Source organism: Oreochromis niloticus, linkage group LG22 (assembly GCF_001858045.2).
Source record: "Oreochromis niloticus isolate F11D_XX linkage group LG22, O_niloticus_UMD_NMBU, whole genome shotgun sequence".
In the NCBI taxonomy this organism is placed as follows: Eukaryota; Metazoa; Chordata; class Actinopteri; order Cichliformes; family Cichlidae; genus Oreochromis; species Oreochromis niloticus.
Window position 1 is genome coordinate 34,583,728 of NC_031985.2, and position 22,763 is coordinate 34,606,490.

Genomic DNA, 22,763 nt, shown 5'->3' on the forward strand with positions numbered 1-22,763 from the left:
GCCGGCCAGCAAGGTCACCATGTTTGTGAATACGATAACCTGAGACTGAAGTGATTTCCATCCCTCCACCCATCCAACCATCAATTCTCTTCTGCTTATCCTGGACCAGCTATCACAGGGCAAGGCAGGGTACACCCTGGGCAGATCGCCAATCTGACACAGAACCAAGTGGCGTAGGAGCTTCAAATTGATACCGTAGGTGTATGGTATCAAATGGTATGGTATGGTGTCTTCTTGGACAAGTTCGAATCTCAATGACCACGACCTCAAGGTCAAGTTTTCTGACAGTCTTGTGACTGTGACAACTTGGGAACGAGGTGACATGTACTCATGTACTTAGGGCAGTAAGCCAGAAATAGATTGATCAGAATCATAATACTTTATTGATCCCTAGGGGAAATTATTTATTTATTTATTTAGTATGAATTATTATTTATTATTATAGATAAAGTGATACCAATGAACCGTCCTGCCTAAGCCCAATGAGGACCAGCCAGAGAATAAAGAGTACAGTGGTGATTACAGCCAGTTATAAATCTTAATGCTCCATGATAGAGAGACTCCAACAGATAAAGAGAGAGTGAGCAGAGGCATTCATGTAAATTATGTCACCGTAATCCAGGAGAGGTAAAAAAAAAAAAAAGGGGGGCAGCAATGGTAAAAGAGAAACATGATCTGTTTCTGAAAAAGAACTCAAACTTCGGCCTCTAATCAACAGTCAAAAGCTTTTTATAGATCAATAAACAAAGCTGGCTTCATAGACGTCATTGAGATGTTTTAGGGAAGCAGTTACAGTACTGTGCAGTTTCCTAAAATCAGATTGGAAAGGAGATAAAATACTATTTTCATCCAGATAACTTAATTATTTACCAACTTATCAACGACTTTAGCTAAGATAGAGAGTTTGAAATTTTACCTGTAATTATTAACTATTGAAGAATTACCACCTTTCAGTAGGGTGAGTAGAAAGGCACACTTCCACATGTCTGGTAAAGTGTTCTTTTCGTATAGAAAGATTAAAAATATGAAACACTAAGCAATGATATTAGCAGCCAGACACAAGAAGAAAGGAAAAAAATTGTCAGGACCTGCTGACTTTTTTGTGTTAAGGCTCTGTAGAGCATACCACATACCCCTTCTACTGTCAAAGGTGTAAAGGAAAAAGTATTAGTAACCGTGGAACTACTAGCAGGGTCGTATTCAAGAGGCTTACTATCAGATACTGTGCTTAACAAAGAACAAGAAGCAACAAAGTGTTTGTTAAAACAATTGACCATTTTATTTTTCTATGACACAGGAGTGGAGTCAATAATTAAGTAAGGAGGTAGCTATGAGGAATGAGAGCTCGCAGAGTTTGTCGAAATCTCCTAGGGTCGTTTAGACTGTCAGTGGTTAAAGTAAATTAGGGACATTTGGCCTTCCTGATGAATATAACCAATCAGCATCAGATGCGGACTTTCTCACAGCTGCCCAGGCCTGGTTTCTTTCACGTAGGAGACTGACCAGTTCAGAACTGGACCAGGGAATGTCCTGACCTTTCACTCTGACCTGGCAAAAAGCAGCATCTATGCAGTGAAAGATTGATTTCCAAACAGATTAATACTTGAGGCCAAAATTTAAAATTGCTTCGATGCAGATCTAAAGAACAAGGCTTGAGCAGCAAGACAGACCTTCACATAAACTGCCAAACCACTGCATATTTAGATACCAGACAACCAGAGCTCTGTCATGCATCTGGTAAAATATCATTAGATTTTACCTTCTAGAGATTTTTTTAACAGAAGAAGAAACATTTATAATGACTTATAACACTGAATCTTTTGGTTCCTGGTGACTTGTATAAAACATAACATGTGAGACTCAAGTAAATTAAGAGTATTTAACAGGATGTCAAATAACTAAGCAAACTCAAACTCAGTGGAATATTTTATTCAGTGCTGGTGAGAAGGAAAAACTCAAAAGGACAGAACGTGCCAGAAGATGTTTGATATCTGTCATATCACTTAAAGTATTTTCTTAATGTTCCTGAGACAACAGGAGCTGTGCAGTTCTTTCAAGTGAGGGTAGAGGACAGCTGACTATCCGCTGGGTGACCTGTATGACCCTGTGGAGAGCTCTCTTCTATTTTTCTCAGGGATGTTATTCTTTCTGAGAACTCTCAAAAGGCAGTCTCTTCTGGGCTTTCTTCACTAGTGGGAAGGAAAAACTCCCTTTGACAGGAAGAAACCTTCAGCAGAACCAGGCTTGGGGGGGGGGGCGGCCATCTGCCGCGACTGGTTGGGGTGAGAGGAGGAAAAAAGGAACGTTTTAAGCCAAATCTAAGCCTAAACCTAATCTAAAAGCAGAGAGGGTGTCCCCGAATTCTGTCTCCTGAATTCAAATATCCCGATATTGCGCAAATGGAAGAAAGCAGTCATTTGTTTAATATGCGGATTGAGTCAGCCATTTGGAAGGAGCTCAGAGAGAGCCGCTGCTCCTCCACATAGGAAGGAGACGGCGAAGTCTGTCGCCTCGAGGGTATGGTGTTCTGAAGGGGCATGTCCTACTGGGAGGAGCCCCCCGAGTAGACCTGGGACATGCTGGAGAAATGAAACCTATCGGCTGGCCTAGGAGCAACTCAACATTTCTGTAGATAAGTTGGAGGAGGTAGTGACAAAGACGTCAAGTCCTTCCTGCTGTTGCCCCTGTGACCCGAATTCAGATAAGCAGAAGAAAATAGCCCGATGTTTTATTGTTTTGTTATTTTAAATTTGAACTTTTATTGACCTTGTTGTCATGAATTTTTCGAACAGCATACATCATTCACAATGCACGGCACAATGCACCACACCTTTCAGCCACAGATTATTAGTTTTTTGGATGTTAATTTGGCTTATTTTAATAATATGCCAAAATCTTTTGTAGTAACATGTTTTCATATTATATTGGTTTATTTTCAGTATTTTTCTTTGTTGTTGAGTATTTGGAATATAACCTGTAATGTTGATAATGCATGATGTGAGGTACTGCACAGTTAAGCAGCATGATTCATTATTGAAGAATGTGATAAATAGTTAAATGCCTTGGTTTAGAGTTTTTGAGATTAAACAGTTCTCAGATTGAATTTCTTATCTGAGTGTTTTCTTAATTTTAGACCAATCGTTCAGTTTACTTTTTTTCCCTTGTCGCCAGGAACATCCCAAATTGTGATCATCAACAGTTAACATGTTTCCTGTTTATTTTTATTTATTTACTTTTAAACTAAAAACTTCTAATAAGCATGGTTATATAAGATAATAATCGACACACCTATGCATTTCCATGAAGTGGAGTTAACAACCTTCTTTTCCTGTGAGGTCTTTAATCTGTCAGACCTATGATGAACTCACAGAAATGGACAACTCTCCAAATGGAGCATCTGGAACACGGAGAGTGGAATATGGAAACAAATCTAAACAGTTTACCTGGAACAACAGATCTTGAGATACAAGAGAAGGTGAAACTAACATCACACCCAGCTGCTGCTTCTGCTGTAACAAAGTGTGGAGGGAGGACTTCCTGTGTTATGGCGAATGAGCTTCAGTGATTAAAACTGAAGGACAGAAGATTCATTTCAGTGCGTAAAAACTGCTCAGAAACACGAATAACTAAAATTTTTTAAAGTCAGTTAGCATTCCTGCTATGGTGGCGCAGCTTCGTCTCACATGATAGGAAGGTCAAAATATCTTTAGATCTTTTTAAAGATGTAAAATACCATCAGTGTTTGTTTTTTTGGTAATTAAATGTCCTAAATTTGATGTTAAAAAGCTGGGAGCAGCTCTACCTGCAGGTACGTTGAAGCCTGAATGAAGTGCAGCGATGTGCCTCCAATGGGATTGGAGGAGGATGTGCCATATTCCTAAAACAAAACTTTAATTATTTAATTAACTCAATTCAACACAAGAGTTAGAAGTCATTGCTGGAGAAGTATGGGTGAATGACGAAAATAAATAAATAATAAATAAAATAATACATTTGTATATCACATGTAGGCAATTAGAAAAAAATCTAGAATTGTACTTTATTATGTCTTTTTTTTTTAACATGTTAAAATAGTATAACAACAACAGAGAAAAAGAGACAAAACAAAAAGGAAAACAAAACAAACCTGAAATATGTTTAAGGTGCTAAGTGAAGGTAGTTTGAAATTTTTTTATTTAAACAAACCAATAAATAAACTGAACTCAGACACAAGTAAATGTATAAATAATGTGCCAAAGAATCTATTCCTAAAAGTAGTGGGAACAAAAAGAAAAAGTTAGTTCCACAGTTAGTTCCATTACACAAGGTAGAATTTTGGGTATAAGAATGGGGAGTTATATTTCATCATGCAAAACAAAGGTTGTGGTCTTTACAAACAAGAAATCAATTCCTCATATTAATCTTAAGTTGAGGATTCTCTATAGATAAATTTAATATTATGAAAAATAAAAGAATAACATAATTTAGGAGCTTGTACGGGAGAACTAATTGCAATTCTGATGTGTCGTGGAATTTTGTAAATAAGGTCTGCAACACAGAAAGAGCTGTGATCAAGCTATTTATTAATGCGCAGGAGAGCCAACACACACATCAAACATCACAGTTCACGGTCATGCCAGCTCTGCCCTTGGGATGTCTCAGCTCCTCTTTTATACCCCTCCACACACAGCCCTCTGTATCTTTTAGTTACAACAGGTTTCTGTCCCACGGGCTGTGGCTGGGCAGAGAGCAACTTCCACTATCTTTTCCCCAGGAAGCTCCTGTCGCTGGCCCTGAGTTTCATCCTTCTGAGCAAACCAGTGAGCAGATGACATAGTGAAACAACTTTACGCCTAGCTAAGCAGTTTTCCTTACGAGGTCATACTGACACACACACACACACTTCACCTAAGCATAAAAAGGTAATACCAAATCCTACAGTGAGATTCTAAACAAATAAATCTAAATGTGAGGATAACTAGAATTTTCCATAACACATGTCATTAGATTGGGTACAGGAAGTTGGACCAAACGTTTTAGTATGTTCAGACTCAAGTAGTGCATTAACAAGTATTTATAATATGCATTCATACTCAAGACCAGACATCATATTAGAAATAACTCATTCAGTTTTCAGGATTTAAAAAATGGCACAGAGGTCAAGTTAATGTGGGTTCCTGTACATATTGGCACAGAGTGAAATGAGTTTACAGATGAATTTCCTAAAAGTGCAGCAAAGAAAAATGTGGTAGATTTTAATGTGAAAATGAGCAAAAATGAAGTTAAGAGTGTAGTTAAGTTACATGGTAAGAAGAAATTGCAAGACCAATGGGACAGAGAAGTCAAGACAAGATATTATTACAATATTTTTTTAAAATTGAGTGAATTTATAAAATGTCATAGAATAAAGAAAGAAGAGGATGTTATGTAAAGGATGAGATTTGGTCACACGGGATTAAACAGATTAATATAATTAACAACACATGCTATAGGTTATTGTTATTATTGCAGACAACTAAACAGTAGAGCACATATTCTTAGATTGTAATAAATGCTCCCATGAGAGATTGGTATTAGTCAGAAATCTTCATAAGAACAAGAATAATTTAAGGATAAGGGAATTATTTCATATAGTTTTTTGCTGATATTTTTAAATTTTTGAAAGAGACAGGGATTTTAAGAAGAAAATAACGTTGGTACTCTAGGTTCTGATAAAAAATTACGATCTAGTACGTGGCGCTAATGCACCTAGAAGTTGTTTGCCAACCACCATAAAACAGAAGAAGAAGAAGAATTACACCGCTTTAGGGTACACGTCATAGTGAGGGCGCCGGAAATGTAGTTTTTGGAGGCAGACTCATCTGACGTTGTGGCGGTAAGTTAGTCTGTGCTGCACCGGAGCATGCCCGTTACCGTGTGGGTACCGAGAACGGACAAGAAGGCCTGCTGCCCCGTGCACTCTTGAGCCGGAGCACCCTCGCGGCCCACGGACCTCTCCGGCTAACGTTAGCAGCTAGCCGGTGGGAGGCGGGACGAAGAGCCGAAGCGGCTAAAACAGGTAAACACAGGTGAATTCAGGTAGTTTAGCACGGTAGCTACTCGTTCCTTGTCTGCCCATCCCTCTGCTGGTTCAGGTCTCATGTCTCTCGGTCTTTAACAGCATTTTTACGCCGACAGGCGCTGCGAAAAGAAGCAGCTAACCTTTTAGGTTTTCTAAAGGAGGTCCACCCTGCTTGGCTGCACCAGGGTATCCTTCTGGGGCTCAGTTCAAACTGTTATTGATCTTCTGATGATGTTTCCTGTGATTGGCCAACTTTTGGAAGCCTGCTGAGGGGCAGGAGTCACAGCTTGGGTGTCCCTTCAACACTTTTTGTCTAATCTGTAAGTCGTTTGAGTCTGATTTCACTGTTTCAGAGGTCATGTTTCTGCACGATGAACTCGGGCCGAAAGTGTCTTAAAGTCAGCCTGTCCGGCCCAGCTCCTGCCGTCACTGCTACTACACTGCTGCAGCTCGCCTCCCATGATGCTTTGCTACAGGAGAAGGAGGAGGAGCAGCGTCACCAGCTGGTGGAGGAAGACACAACTGACTCCAGACTCGTCATCACCATGGGTAATGCACACACATGCACATACACTGGTGGCTTTGTGAGGACCTGTCTCTCTGATGGATTGATCTCTCCATCAGAGGACAGCCAGGTGGAGATGAAGGCTGCCAAAAGGACAGCTGCCAGAAGGAGGAAGAGGAAACTGGCTGAGCAGGAGGAGCCAAAGGATGGGGCCTCAGAGAGCGAGGAGGAGGCAGGAGTGGAGGTGGAGATTGACAGACAGCTGGATCAGTCACTGGAGACAAAGTCCAAACAGCACAACCTGACCACGGTGAACGTGAAAAACATCATCCATGTGAGTGCCTCCACCCACATGCCTGCAGAGGGTGTGATCAATGGTTTTTGATTGCATTCAGGTTTTTAAGCCTACTCTCTTTGAAGCAGTTTAATTTGAAGTATTTGGTCATGAAGTGTCATGTGACTTTACCCATCAATGACTTGAAGGAATAGGATGCTTGTTAGATGGTAACTGTTTATTAAAGACTACTGACAGTCTGTGACAGTCTTTAATACATTCGGTTCTCTGAGGTTACTCTGAGCTCTTTTAAAGATATGAAGTGTAACAAACTCAAAGGCTTTCAACAAGAATATGAGAAACTTGCAGTTTAAAGGTTGGCCTTTGACCCACAGGAAGTGATCACCAATGAGCATGTGGTGGCCATGATGAAAGCTGCCATTAATGAGACTGAGGCTGTCCCTCCATTTGTGAGTCTATCATCCAATCAAAACATTCACTGCCATCACGTGAGTCCTGACCCTGCTTACAGACTTTCTTTCTTTTCTGCAGGAGCCCAAAATGACTCGATCTAAGCTGAAGGAGGTGGTGGAGAAAGGCGTAGTGAGTCCACTTACAGCAGTCAACACACACACACACACACACACACACAGAGCACTCTGAACTTTTTGTTTTCTGTCAGGTGATTCCAACCTGGACTATCTCGCCCATCAAGAAAACCAGTGACATTGTCAAGGTAAACGTCAAAGGTCAAACCTGAAATTCTGACTGCACTCTTTATAAAGTCTTCAGTTGAATGTAACTTTTTAAAATCATCTGAAAAACATTTTAATCCCTGCGTTTTTTTTCCTAAATGTTTTAAAATGACACAATCTTTTAATGGCATTTTGTCTGCATTTGACTTGAATTAAATTTTTAACACCGTAAAGTGTTTTTTATCATTTTAACTTTTTCATTGGCATTTTTCATTTATTTAATTTGGGAGAAATAGCCATCACGTTAATTTTTCAAATAATAATGATAAAATAATCTTCTTTAAACAAGTTTTTAAATTGTTTTTAATTTAAAAAATCAGTTCTAAAATGTTAAACAATTCAGATTTAATATTTTTATTTTATTTTAGTTACATCTCTAGATATTAAAAACATTTGAAACTAATATAAAATTTAAAAAATTAGTTTTTCTGTTGTTTTTTTTTCTTTTTTAAAGTAGATTATGTAAATGTTTTCATTTGTAATGTTAGTATTTTTTTTTTTAAAGAAATACTTTTAACTGTGTTCTTGACGATTTGTAAAAAATATACAAACTGCTTTTATAACTTTCTTTATTTTCATGATTATTTACATTGGAGACTCTCACTGAAGGCATCAAAACTATGAATGTTAATCTATGGAATTATGTAGTAAACAAAAAATAGTGAAATAACTGAAAACATGTTTTATATTTTAGATTGTTTAAAATAGCCCCCTTTGATTACTTCTTTGCACACTCTTGGCATTCTCTTGATGAGCTTCATGAGGTAGTCATCTGAAATGGTTTTCCAACAGTGTTGAAGGGGTTCCCAGAGATATTGAGCACTTATTGGCCATTTTGCCTTCACTCTGTGGTCCATCTTTTCCCAGACTATCTCGATTGGGCTTAAGTTGGGTGACTGCGGAGGTCAGGCCATGGCGCAGCACTCCATGACTCTCCATCTTGGTCAAATAGCCCTTACACAGCCTGGAGCCTGTGTTTGGTGTCATTGTCCTATTGAAAAATAAATGATAGTCCAACTAAACATAAACCGGATCGGGTGGCATGTCGCTGCAGGATGCTGTGGTAGCCATGCTGGTTCAGTGTGCCTTTAATTTGGAATAAAGCCCCAACAGTGTCACCAGCAAAGCACCCCCACCTCACACGTCTTCCTCCATGTTTCACGATTGGAACGGGAAAGATACGGCGGGTGGAACCAAAGATCACAGATTTCCACTGGTTTAATATCCATTCCTTGTATTTCTTGGCCCAAACAAATCTCTTCTGCTTGTTGCTTTTTCTTAGTAGTAGTTTCTTAGCAGCTATTTAACTATGAAGGCCTGATTCACGCAGTCTCCTCTGAACAGTTGATGTACAGATACTGCATTTCGTTGCCTTGTACTTGTGACATGTGCAATGACAATAAAGTTGAATTCTACAGATGTGTTTGCTACTGGAACTCTGTGTGGCATTTCACCACTAATCTGAGGTGCTGTTAACTTGCGATTTCTGAGGATGGTGACTCGAATGAATTTATCCTCAGCAGCGGTCCTCATGTGTGCCAGTTTCATCGTAGCGTTTGGTGGTTTTTGCCACTGCACTTGGGGACACACTCAAGATTTTAGCAAATTTCCGGAGTGACTGACCTTCAAATCTTAAAGTTATGATGGACTGTCATTTCTCTTTACTTAGCTGATCGGTTCTTGCCATAATATAAATTCCAACAGTTGTCAAATAGGGCTGTCAGCTGTGTACCAACCTGACCTCTGCACAATACAACTGATGATCCCCAACTGTGTTAAGAAGGGAAGAAATATCATAAATGAACCCTGAAAAGGCTCACCTGTGTGGTGAAAACTATTTCAGGTGACTACTCATGAAGCTCACTGAGAGAATGCTAAGCGTTTGCAGCGCTGTCAACGAAGTTTGTGTCTATAACTTTCTGGAATTTAAACTATAAGACAAATTTAGAGTTATTTATAAATTTTGTTTTGCTACATTTCTATATATCTTGCTTTATATATTTGATATCTTCAGTTTGCAGTTACAATGTAGAAAGTAGTACAAATAAGGAAAAACCATTAAATGACAAGGTGTGTCCAAACTTTTAACTAGTAGTGTATATATGACCTGACCTTTAGTCAGAGTATGACCAGTTCTAAAGCAGGTTAAAAATTTTAAAATAATTCGAAGTAAAAAGAGGCATTGTTAAAGTCCTTTTTTCTCTAACTTTAGTGGGGTTTTTTTAGTAATCATAAAATGTGATTCTTATTTCTCTGCTGAACGCTGAGACTAACGCTGTAGGATGTGTGTGATCTCCTTTGTTTTCTGTGTGGAATTACGGTGTCAATGAAGTTTAAGCTATATGTGTCTGTCTTCAGGCTCCGCAGTTTGTCGACATCCCTCTGGCTGAGGAAGACTCCTCTGATGATGAGTACCATCCTGAGGAGGAGGAAGAGGACGAGACGGCTGAAGATGTGAGTCTCCAAGCGTCTGCAGCATGCTGTGATGTTGATAATGACTGGCTACTGATTTTTGATTGGGTGTGTGTGTAGACATTCCAGGAGAGTGACATGGAGAGCACAGCTTCGTCTCCTCGAGGGAGTCGGCTGCCCCGAGCTGAGGACGACAGCTCCAGCCCATGGCAGGTCCTCAGAGTGTGATCATCACCGTCAGTCTGCTAATCAGTCAGAGCTTTAGAAGTGAAAATGTGTGAAACAATCAGTTTTTGGCTGGTCCCTCAAACGTCAGCTTGTTGGAAAAGAACAAATTCAAAAACGTTATTGCCAAACGGCAAAACTACTGATCAAATTATTTCTGTGGACCTAATGGTAAAACATGGAGATTTGAGTGAAAACAGGATTATTCAGCAGTTTTAAACACACTGATTTATGAAACCTGAGTATAAAACATTGTTTTTATTGGCTGATCTTCCTAAAAGCTCTGATTTGACTTGATTTGAATGTGACACTGTCTACCTCAGGGTCTCCAACTCCAGTCCTTGAGAGCTACTGTCCTGCAACTGTTAGATGCATTCTTGTTCCAACACACCTGAATCAAATGAAGGGCTTGTTACCAGGCCTTGGCCAAACTTGATGGCATGCCGAAGAAGTAGCTCAACCATTTGATTCAACTGTGTTGGAGTAGGGATGCATCTAAAAGCTGGAGCACAGTAGGTTTCAAGGACTGGAGCTGGAGAGCCCTGGTCTACCTGAACTTTAAAGCCTGCTTCCTGTCTTCCGTCCTATCAGAACTCGCGGAGCCGGTCCAGACTTGTGAGGGCAAGGTCTGTTTCCATGGGACCACCCCCTCCCCCCAAAGCTCCACTTCCTAAACCTGTGACTGACAGGACCTTCCTGGAGAAGCTTCATGCTGTGGAGGAGGAGCTGGCTGTTTGTATGGAGCCCTATCAGGTAACCATGGAGACAAGCTGGTCATGTGAATCGATATAGATAAAAGTGAGAGGTCATTATGGATCATCTCTGTGTTATCAGCCTCTGTCTGAGTCGGAGGATGAGACGGGTCTCATGGCGTATCGGACTCGGTCCAAACGTCCTCTCAGGGATGTCCCACTGGGCCGGCTGGAGGCAGAACTCCAAGCTCCTGACATCACACCTGATATGTACGACTCTAGCTCCACCCATGAGGACAGGGAGTGGACTGATTGGCTGAGAGGGCTAATGAGCTCAGACATGGACAATGAAGGTGAGGTTCATAACCGAGCAGGGATTCAAGCTTTGACTGGACTTAAATTGATCTTTTTCTGACAGAGGAGTGTGATGATGAGGATGATCCAGAGTACAACTTCCTGGCTGACATCGACGAGCCCGATGTAGAGGATTACCGTGACGACAAGGCTGTCCGCATCACCAGTAAGTACGCAAACACACACGTGTTCAGATTTTTCCTGAATTTACAAAGGAGCTGCTCAGTCATCTGTTTAAACTCAGTGCACACCTTCCCCAGGGTGCCTCAGGTTATCAGCCATAATATCTGAGAAATCAGTAATCAGTGGGCGGCTAACAATCAAAGGTCCATGGATGTTTTTTTTGTTGTTGTTGTTTTTTTTCCCTTCCTCTTCTTCTCTCCTCCAGTCTACACTGAACTGAACCCCTCACACACACACACACTCTGATGGATGCATCAAGGGAATGTGTGTGTGTCTCTGTGTTTTTGACTGACTGAACAAGGCAAAGAAAGTGCTGACTCATAAATGATCAATAAATGTGATTAATACCTGCTGAAAATGATAATTTGTGTTTGTCTTCAGAAAAGGAGGTGAACGAGCTGATGGAGGAGCTCTTTGAAACGGTATAAAACACCTTCAGGTCACCTATCTCTTTACCTGTCTCCTCAGTGTCTCCTCACCTGTCTCCTGTCTGTGTCTCAGCTGAAAGAGGACCTGGCTGGACAGGAAGTGGATGATGAAGGCCACGAGGAAGAGGAAGAGCCACAGGAGGAAGCACAAACATTTCAAACCCACACACCGGAGGAGCAGCAGGACAGGTGCGCAACTAACACACGCACACGGTCGGATATTCATATCTTGTGAGGACATCTAATTGACATGCTTTCCCTAGCCACGAACCCTAACCATAAAAAAGAAATGCCTGAACCTAACCATAACACAATTGTAACCCTGACACTAAAACCACATTTTGATTCTCAAAAATGCCTTCAAATTTGTGGGTACTGGGATTTTGGCCCGGATGAGGGCTGGTGGTCCCCACAAGTATAGTAAACTTCCAATTTTTGGTCCCCACAAAGACATGAATACACACTCACACACACACAGATACATCACTGTCTGTGTGTTTTCATGTCAGAGAGTGTGCTGATGATGGACGAATCAGAGAGCTGCGCACAGTGAAGCAGCAGCTGGCATTGATAAGAAAGAAACAGCTGACTGGAGTGCCACATGACACGCACACAGAGTTGATCATGCTCAAAGTGAGCGTTGAGCAGAAGAAACGCCTGCAGCAGCAGCTCCAACAGGTAAACTCCACTCTTTCAGCATGGCGGCTGAGAGCTGTTACCATGCTTTTACCATGATAACAGCACCTGAACTCAGCTGTCGTCTTTGTTTCAGCATGTCCAGCTACTTACTCAGGTTTACCTGCTGACCTCACTTGTGCCCAGACTGCACAGCGAAGCGGAGACCTGCCGGCAGTTCCTGGTAACTCACCTGGATGTGTTGTGATGTACTTCTTGTTGTTAATGCACCCATTGAAGCTCACTTCCTGTCTTTCAGTGTGAGCTAGACCTGCTGGCGCAGCGGGCCGAGCTGATTGGTTTGTTGGCTCTTCCTGGTTTCTGTAGTGTCTTCAGAGCATCCAACCTGCAGGTGGCGCTGCAGCTGCTGGAGGAGCTGCGTCAGGCTCCCATCAGCTACCAGCCACAGCTTCGCCCCCGCGATGCCCGGGGACGCAGTGAGTACAGGTGGGGGCGGGACTTCTTGATGGATCGAATTGAAACTTTGATTGAAACTTGTTTTTACATGCTCACAGTGCGCTGCTTCCCCGTCATGCCGGCTGAGCTTGCCTGGCTCTTTGCCACACGGCCCGTCTTCATGTACCCAGAGCTGCTGCCTTGTGCTAGCCTAGATCCCGCGCTGTACTGCCCCCGGAGGACAGCAGCCTTCACTGCAGCTGAGGACTGGTGAGCACACACCCACTGTAACACAAAGAGGTCTGAGAAAAACCTTCACCATATCCTTACTCTGTGATTGCGTGTGTGTGTGTTTCAGTCTGTTGGTGCTCGGCCTCAGGAATATGGAAGGGTCATGTGACCCGCCCAAACTGGTGTCTCAGTTTCTGCTGAGGAAGTCTCTGGTTCAGGTTCGACGAAGGATCCTGCAGTGCTGCCGACCAGGTTTTCCTGACAACGTTGTCAAGGTAACGCAGACATAAATACACATACATGGTGCGTCCCAGTTCACGGGTTGCATCCTTCCAAGCACTTGGCCTTTGCAGTCTAGGTAGGCCGGGTCCTTTGGAGACCTAGAAGGCCAGAAGTATGAGGCTGTTAAGTGGGACGGTCTAGCCTTTGATGCGTTGCTCAGGTTGCCTGGCAAAAATGATATTAGAAACATTTTGGACAGAAATGAAAGCGAAAATTATGTGGGTTTTTAATGAGATTTTTTTGGTTTGTGAAGTATCTGAGGTTGAGACCACAAAACTGTAAATACAATATTGTTGGGCTTAATTTCTGTACCCAACAGTAATTTTAAGATGAACTAGTTAGCTAATGTTGTTCATGAGACTAGTGTCATTTCAGTTTGGTAATGTAAATATGAGATGGCCAATATTAAATGTATAGCAGACTGACTTCTGCTAAACGGGTCAAACTGGGCAAAAATGATAAAAAAAACAAAACATAACATCCTTATAAATTATAGCACTATAGATCAACTTACCTCAAAATACATAAAGCATATAAAAATCTACAGCAATATAATTCAACAAACACAGCAGTACTACTAATCCAAAATACTCCATGTTTCAAATACAGTGGCTTGCAAAAGTAGAAGTGGAACGAAAATCATACATGATTCCAAACATTTTTTACAAATAAATAACTGAAAAGTGGGATGTGCGTAATTATTCAGTCCCCTGAGTCAATACTTTGTAGAACCACCTTTTGCTGCAATTACAGCTGCCAGTCTTTCAGGGTATGTCTCTACCAGCTTTGCACATCTAGAGACTGAAATCCTTGCCCATTCTTCTTTGCAAAACAGCTCCAGCTCAGTCAGATTAGATCGGCAGCGTTTGTGAACAGCAGTTTTCAGATCTTGCCACAGATTGTCGATTGGATTTAGATCTGGACTTTGACTGGGCCATTCTAACACATGAATATGTTTTGTTTTAAACCATTCCATTGTTGCCCTGGCTTTATGTTTAGGGTCGTTGTCCTGCTGGAAGGTGAACCTCCGCCCCAGTCTCAAGTCTTTTGCAGACTCCAAGAGGTTTTCTTCCAAGATTGCCCTGTATTTGGCTCCATCCATCTTCCCATCAACTCTGACCAGCTTCCCTGTCCCTGCTGAAGAGAAGCACCCCCAGAGCATGATGCTGCCACCACCATATTTGACAGTGGGGATGGTGTGTTCAGAGTGATGTGCAGTGTTAGTTTTCCGCCACACATAGCGTTTTGCATTTTGGCCAAAAAGTTCCATTTTGGTCTCATCTGACCAGAGCACCTTCTTCCACATGTTTGCTGTGTCCCCCACATGGCTTGTGGCAAACTGCAAACGGGTCTTCTTATGGTTTTCTGTTAACAATGGCTTTCTTCTTGCCACTCTTTCATAAAGGCCAACTTTGTGCAGTGCATGGCTAATAGTTGTCCTTTGGACAGATTCCCCTACCTTGGCTTGGCTGCATTTTTTTTTTTTTTTTTTTTTTTTTGCACCTGTCCCGTTTGGATCTTTAGCCATCAGAATTGTTTGTTGTCTGAAGGCCAAGAAAGATGCCAAGCGGATTTACTTTACCAATTGGATCATCATGGCCTTGCCATATTGGTCCATTTGATTCAGCTGTCCCTCAGAGATGATCGCAGATGATCTGAACACTTGCAGTTTTCACACACGGAAATGTGTGATAAGCTCCAGGATTAAAACACAAATTTAACTTAGCTGCTCATTTAAAAAAACACCACCAAACAGAGCCAGCAAAATGACCGAGCTAACATTAACAGTGCTATGAGTCCTGCTAGTACTGTGACATTCAGATTTGAAAACTAGGCAGCATTCAAAGATTGTCAACATTTCAGCGTATTTTGTTTGTGGATATATTACTGGGATCACACTCCTCAGCCTCCCTGGGAAAGTCTATGCCAGGGTGCTGGAAAGGAGAGTTCGTCCGCTAGTCGAACCTCGGATACAGGAGGAACAATGCGGTTTTCGTCCTGGTCGCGGAACACTGGACCAGCTCTTTAGCCTCTCAAGGATACTTGAGGGTGCATGGGAGTTTGCCCAACCAGTCTACATGTGTTTTGTGGACTTGGAGAAGGCATTCGACCGTGTCCCTCGGGGTGTCCTGTGGTAGGTGTTGCGGGAGTATGGGGTGTCTGGCCCATTGCTACGGGCCATTCGATCCCTATACAACCGTTGCAAGAGCTTGGTTCGCATTGCCGGCAATAAGTTGGACTCGTTTCCGGTGGGTGATGGGCTCCGCCAGGGCTGCCCTTTGTCACCGGTTCTGTTCATAATTTTTATGGACAGGATTTCTAGGCGCAGCCAAGTGGCGGAAGGCTTTCACTTCGGTGGCCTCAGAATCTCATCTCTGCTTTTTGCGGATGATGTGGTTCTGTTGGCTTCATCAGGTGAAGGCCTCCAGCTCGCACTGGAACGGTTCACAGCTGAGTGTGAAGCAGCGGGAATGAGGATCAGCACCTCCAAATCTGAGACCATGGTTCTCAGCCGGAAAAGGGTGGAGTGCCCACTCCGGGTCGGGGATGAGTTCCTGCCCCAAGTGGAGGAGTTCAAGTATCTCGGGGTCTTGTGATGGGAGAAGGGAGCCGGAGATCGACAGACGGATTGGTGCTGCGGCTGCAGTGATGCGGAAGCTGCACCGGTCCGTCGTGGTGAAGAGGGAGCTAAGTGTAAAAGCGAAGCTCTCAATTTACCGGTCGATCTACGTCCCTACCCTCACCTATGGCCACGAGCTGTGGGTAGTGACCGAAAGAACGAGATCGCGGATACAAGCGGCAGAAATGAGCTTCCTCCGAAGGGTGGCTGGCCTCTCCCTTAGAGATAGGGTGAGAAGTTCAGCCATCCGGGAGGGGCTCAGAGTAGAGCCGCTGCTCCTCCACATTGAAAGGAGCCAGTTGAGGTGGTTCGGGCATCTGATAAGGATGCCTCCTGGGCGCCTCCTGGGTGAGGTGTTCCGGGCATGTCCCACCGGGAGGAGGCCCCGGGGCAGACCCAGGACACGCTGGAGAGATTACATCTCTCGGCTGGCCTGGGAGCGCCTTGGTGTTCCCCCGGATAAGCTGGAGGAGGTGGCTGGGGAGAGGGAGGTCTGGGCTTCCCTGCTTAGGCTACTGCCCCCACGACCCGGCCTCGGATAAAGCGGATGAAGATGGATGGATGGATGGATGGATGGATGGATATATTACTGACTTTAATTACCCATAAAGTCATCACAATTTCTGTAAAATTAAAGTCAATTTTTGAACAGTATGCCTTTTACAGTAAAGGCTTTAAAAGCAAGTGGAACTTCACTAGTACTAACATCACTAATGTCACGTAACTTTGCCGACATGTAGCTAAAAGTAATGTTTTCATGTTCTTCGTTATTAGAACATTTGTATTGCTGCATAAATAAGTGAGTACTTATTTTAAAAGTTAAGTCTTCGGCCGCTCCACTTGAGCTGTCCTTTATTTTTTCGAAAAATTATCCGCTTTATCACACCTCTGTACATACAAACACACACAGTCTGGCCCTCTCTCTGAGCTCAGTCCATCTGTCTGTCTTCTGCAGACCTTCCGGTACCAGCGGCGGGTGCTCCCAATGCCAGTGGCATGTCGTCCCGTGAATTTAGCAGACTGGCGACCTCCTGTGGAGAGAGAGGAGAGCGTCATGCCTCTGTGGCTGCTGGTAGGAAGGCTGCCTATGTTTCCTTTGTTCCTCTCTGCATTTTCCTGCAGGTCTGCTCTTTATGGAAAACTAGTTCCAGAATAAACACTGATGACATGGTGTCAAACAGTTGACCGAGGAGACCCAGGTAACACTGGAGAGATGAAGCAGGTGCCCAGGGAAAGGGAGGTCTCGGAGTCTCTGCTTAAACTGCTGCCCCCATGGAATGGATTATAAGAGAAGAGGGAAATAGCGAACGTAGTTAACTGGTCAGTAATCAGCCTTGCAGGTTCTGGTTAGAGTGTTAGAGTGACTCGTCATCAGCCAAAGTCCATCATGGAGGAGGAGGAGTCCATCTGCAAACTCATCAGCTTATGGAAGGCAAATGAGACATGACACACGAGGGGTTAGCCACGTCTAAACTGTCAAAGAGCAGTGGTATTGTTTGCATTTAAATAAAGGTGGGAAGTTCCCCTGTGTGTGAAACAGGAAATGTGAGCCAGTCCATTCAGTGAGGCGGGTCTGAGATGATGGTTAGAAGTGACGTGCAGGATGGCAACCTCAGTGAAGAAGTGTGTATGTGTTGCATGTCCAAGTATGAAAAGCAGCAGACACTCAGCTTTGACATCACATGAGGGAGAGTAGCTGAGTGGGGTCAGTCTTACTTTACAGTCACTTTGTTGTTATGTGCACCAAGTATGACGTCACCACTTCCCCAGTTGTTGTTTACTCTGCTGCTTGGGGTGTACCAGAATCACTGCAGTTTTCTTCTCAACCTGAGGTGTCAGCACTGAGAACATCCCTCCCTTTCAGTGCTGGTAAAGGATTAGAAAAGGAACAGGAAACAAAGCTGTTTTCCCCAGAAAGTTTTCTCACTGTTGCAGTGTCTTCCTCTGTGTAATCTGAGAACCACTAGTTCTGATAGACATGAGGTTCACCTACACTCCGCAGGGGGTTATTAGAGGTCATAAAAACCAATGGTGTTTTAGATTCTGAAGAAAGGATGTGATGAGGATTAGCTGATGCAGCTGACAGAGAGACCATTTGTGATGGAAACAAAACCAACTGTGACCTTTGAACTTTCAGCAAACCAAACGGAGAAGTTCCACACTTTATTTTACACTAGATCCTCCGGCAAAAATAGAATATTTCCTTTGAACTAACAAAAAATCTGTTTTGTAATTGGAGCGTTTCTGTGACTTATTGCAGCAACTTTTCCTTTTCTAATGTGGAATCCTGAGACACTTTGTTGAAACTGCATTTGTGTTTGTTGGGATGCCTCAGCGATTAAACATGTGCTTAAACTGATTTTACAGTGAATCAGAAGAGAACATTGCTTTCATGTGTGTAATCTGTTTGAAGTCTGAGAATGAGACTACATTAATATCTGTGAATGTAATCATGTATTTGTATATGTATATATAGTTTATTCATGACGTAGGCATCTTTTAATCTTAACGCAAGTTTCAGTCTTCAGTGGGGCTGACACAGGAAACGGTTTCAAAGAGTTTCTGGACATTAAATGCTGTTGTTGTTATTATTATTGTCATCATTATTATTATTATTATTATTATTATTATTGTTATTATTATTATTATTAATAATAATAATAATAATAATAATAATAATAATAATAATAATAATAATAATAATAATGGCTGAATATATTTTAATATATTTGTCTTCTTCTCACTGATTGGACCTTTAAAATATCTCTTTTCTGTCTTCAGCGCTCTCTCCCCGTCATCTACCCAACCATTAGGGACTATAATAGCTCCGCCTCAAACATCCCAACCCCCTTCAGATGGACTGGAGCCCGGCAGAGTCAGCTGACTTCCCCGCACTCCGCCTCCAGCTCCTACAGCTTCCCCCCCGGGACCCGATACCCACCCCGCCTCCCTCAGAACCTGGACTTCAGACGGATCGGCTTTGTATTGCTGAATCAACCCCACAACCCCCCTCATCCCCCGACTATGCCCCCTCCACTCCCACTCCTCCTCGAGTCCTCCTTCACCGCCTGCTCCTGACCAGGACCGAGTCCCCCACTGATATCTCCACTGCCACTGTGTCTATGGCAACCAGAGAGCAAATTAGACACTACAGTCAGAAACTTGCAGCCCTGAGGAGGAGGGGGAGGGAACACAAATCCTTTACACCTCCTTCCTGCGATGACCCCACCTCCCGTCAGGTGACAGGGGATGATGTCATCAGAACTGATGAAGAGGAGGAGGAAGAAGGTGACATCATCCTGGTTCTGTCTGAATCTTCACCCAGTGCTGCAGGAAGTGTTTCTGTCAGTGACGATGTGCAGGAGGTGGGGTCAGAGAGTAAAGAGGACGGAATCTTGACACCACCTAGAGGAGCAGAAGAAGACAGTGGTGATCCTGATGAAGATGGAGACAGAAAAACTCTCCTTCAGCAGGTGAAACTTTTAGTGGCCAAAGTCAGCTCTCAATGAATCAACCAACTGATTAGTCGGTACTGCAGATATCTGACTTCCTGTTTGGTTTCAGCCACTGTCAGAAGAAAGTGATGAAGATGATCAGAGAGAGTCAGAAGACGTGCTGTTCGCTCATGATTATCTCTACAGGGTGAGGCTTTAATTCTGAAATTGAATTGTATTTAGAAAGATTGTGTAACCGCAGTTGTTTGTATTTCCTGTTACCTGGTCAGGTTTGTGAGGCAGTCCAGATGTATCCAGGCCTGTGGGAGGAACTGGTGTGTGTGTTGGACGAGTTCTCAACTGCTGCAGTTGATGTCCTGTATGACAGAATAAGCAGCGTGCTGCAGCCGTGGCCTCAGCTGCTCAGAGACTTTGCCGCCTTCCTGAACCGCAGACAAGCTCGCCACTGTGGCCTGGTGGGTGACATCACTGTGACCTTGCAGAGGTGTGCTGTGATGTGACTTAGGTGCAACTCATCAGCTCTCTTCATCTCCACAGCTTCTGGAGCAGCAATTATTTGAACGCAGTCGAGTGTTTCTATGGAAACTGAGATGGAGCCTGGGAGAAAGTTCCGCCCTCTACCAACAGGTGGTGTCAGTACTGCAAGGAAGCTCTGCCCCGTTACCTGAGGATATAAACAAGGTAAGGTAGATGACATTTGACCCCTCAGCTGATCTGCCCTGAGATCAGTTCCATCCCCATCATCAGGAAATATTTCCATTAAATCTGTCTTCTACTGATAAAATAATTAAACACTGATTATTTTCATCTGGAATGATGGGTTTATCAAGTTATTGATAAAAAATGGAACAGAGAGAGACCGAAGTCTGATCCTCTCTTTGTTTTGCCAGCTCTCTTCTTTGCTCTGCCATCATCCCGACCTGCAGCAGGAACTCCGCCAGTTCTACCACGAGTTCCACACCACAAACTCTGCTACCCAGAGTTCCCCTGACAGGAGCCAAGGCACCGACAGAGAGGAACAGGAGGAGGGGCAGCGGCAAGCAGTTTGTGCCAAAAACATCACTTTGACAGCCACTGGGGAGAAAGTCGTCATGTGGACACGGTCAGAGAAACATCCAGAAGCACTAACATAACCTCAGGAAACACTAAAGAAACATTACAACAATGAAACATAATTTCCAGGTTCTGAAACTATTAGAGACAAAAAACTCCTGTGTCCTGGAAAGCTGTTGGCAGGCGTTATTCAGATGTTGTAGAAAATATCACAAAGTCATCAATAAGTGTTGCACCAGCCACAATCACACACTCAAAATCTGCATTGCATAAAACATTACACATCCTGGAAATGTTCACGTGCTCTGGAAACGTGTTCTAAAAACAACATTCATTAAATGCTCCATAAAAAGTCCATAAGGAATAAAAATGAGATGGAACATCTGTAAACTCAAACAGTAAAACTTCCAAAGCATAAATCTTCTAGTAGCAAAGACATTTATGTTGTATGAAACTGTAAATATAGAAATGTTTCATTTGAAGTGTTCTACAAACATAAATGCTGATTTTGAAACATTCTGAAAATAAAATGAATTAAAGCATTGAAGCTTTCAGAGCCAGATGTTTTAAGATGATTCTAAAAGTAGCACAAGAAAAGAGAAAAACTGACTCTGATTGTTCTTGTTCCAGCGAGGTGGACCGAGCCATCCTGACTGCCTGTCGGGAGAGGGGAGCCACTTGGAAAACGTTCAGACAGGTGTCTACCCACCTGGGAAACAAGACTGCCCAACAGGTGAGATGAGGCGACGCCTCAGCACGCAGGTGTAGAGCTCTGAGCTCTGTGTTTTTCTTCTAAGTATTAAACCTGATGTTTTCTTCAGGTACGCCTTCGGTTCCTCGACCTGATGAAGCTTTTCCACTCTGCAAAGTCCACTTCCTGTTCCTTTGAGGCACAGCCAATGAGCAGGCAGGATGCTCCAGACTGAGTCCTGGACCAGTTAGAGACCTGCAGATAGACAACAGTCCAAAATTATGTGAATCTGCCGCTGTCCAAGTTTGAGAATCCAGTGGAGTTTATTTAGATGAAAGAATGGAGTCTCGCAGGAGGCGCTCTGCTCACCTTTGCCAGACTGTTTAGAGAACGTGTGTCTAAAATGTGTTGAGACGAGAGGATCAAGGAGTTCAATTTTAGATCAGAGATAGAATGATTCAGGATACATGTGAATCTCCTTGGCTGACCTTTGGTTCTGGACTTTAGGTTTAGAGACTTAGCTGTGGATTTAAAATCTAGAACCAGTTAAAAGTTCTACAGCTTCAGGATAACACTTTTTTCCTACAATCTGGGTGATGGTGGATTCTGCAGACCTTTTTTCTCTGGAGCGGATTTGAGGCTGATCAAAGAGGTCATTTGCAGGACTGTAGTTTACTGTGAAAGAGTTCAGAGACACTTCCTGTTTATACTTCAACTCTGATTTGTTGACCAATCAGAGCAGAGCTTTATTTAAGAATTATTTATCATTAATTTATCTCCTCTAGAGACGGAGGGGCCTCTGTGGTCACATAATACAAAGAAGGAAAGTAGAAACCAGCTCCAGTCAGCTTAAACTGGGTCATGTGAACTTGGTGATGGCCCTGTCTTCTGGTTTCCCATAATGCTCTGCGTTGAGGGCATCTCATCACTCCCATGATTCCATGCTCTCACGTCGGTGAAGGAGACATTGTGTGAAGATTTTGTACAAATGTTTATTCACATTTAAGGAGTAAAAAATGTTTAATGAGTTATTTTCAAAGTGTTTGTTTGTGAAGGCTAAAGAAAGAAATCTTTAAGCTTTAGGGAGGAAAGAGAGTACTGAAGATATAATGAATTGCCCTCTCTATTGCAGAAATGAAAAGAGCTCTGAATAATAAAGAAATTTTAGTTGCTATGTTTTTGATGTAGAAAAAGCATATGATATGCCTTGGAGAAAGGGTTTGCTGATTAAATTACATCAATTAGGAATGGGAGAAAATATGTTCAGTTGGTTATGGGATTTTTTTATGTGACAGAACTGTTCAAGTTAAAATAGGATCACATGTTTCAGAGCCATGCGAAATAGAAAATGGAACTCCTCAAGGAAGTGTAGTAACCCCAACATTATTTTCAGTTATGATCAATGGTATTTTTAAAGATCTGTCTGTAAATTATAGTAAATCACTTTTTGCTGGTGATGGAGCATTATAGGTAAGGGTGGGAAATGTAGACC

The 22,763-nt window shown here is 42.7% G+C and overlaps 1 protein-coding gene across 1 annotated transcript; it reads left to right on the forward strand.

Moving 5' to 3' along the window:
• Nucleotides 1-5,764: 5,764 nt before the first annotated feature.
• Nucleotides 5,765-22,443, forward strand: gon4la (gon-4 like a). Its single transcript, XM_013270487.3, is given in 27 exon segments — nucleotides 5,765-6,037; nucleotides 6,394-6,589; nucleotides 6,665-6,879; nucleotides 7,215-7,289; nucleotides 7,372-7,422; nucleotides 7,502-7,555; nucleotides 9,933-10,028; nucleotides 10,107-10,199; nucleotides 10,803-10,964; nucleotides 11,046-11,256; nucleotides 11,322-11,423; nucleotides 11,822-11,862; nucleotides 11,942-12,057; nucleotides 12,378-12,546; nucleotides 12,641-12,727; nucleotides 12,803-12,980; nucleotides 13,059-13,209; nucleotides 13,298-13,445; nucleotides 17,028-17,144; nucleotides 18,854-19,084; nucleotides 19,087-19,545; nucleotides 19,637-19,714; nucleotides 19,797-19,982; nucleotides 20,065-20,208; nucleotides 20,418-20,629; nucleotides 21,211-21,313; nucleotides 21,402-22,443. Coding segments are annotated over 26 exon segments (3,762 nt in total). The 5' UTR covers nucleotides 5,765-6,037; nucleotides 6,394-6,411; the 3' UTR covers nucleotides 21,507-22,443.
• The last annotated feature ends 320 nt before the right edge of the window (nucleotides 22,444-22,763 follow it).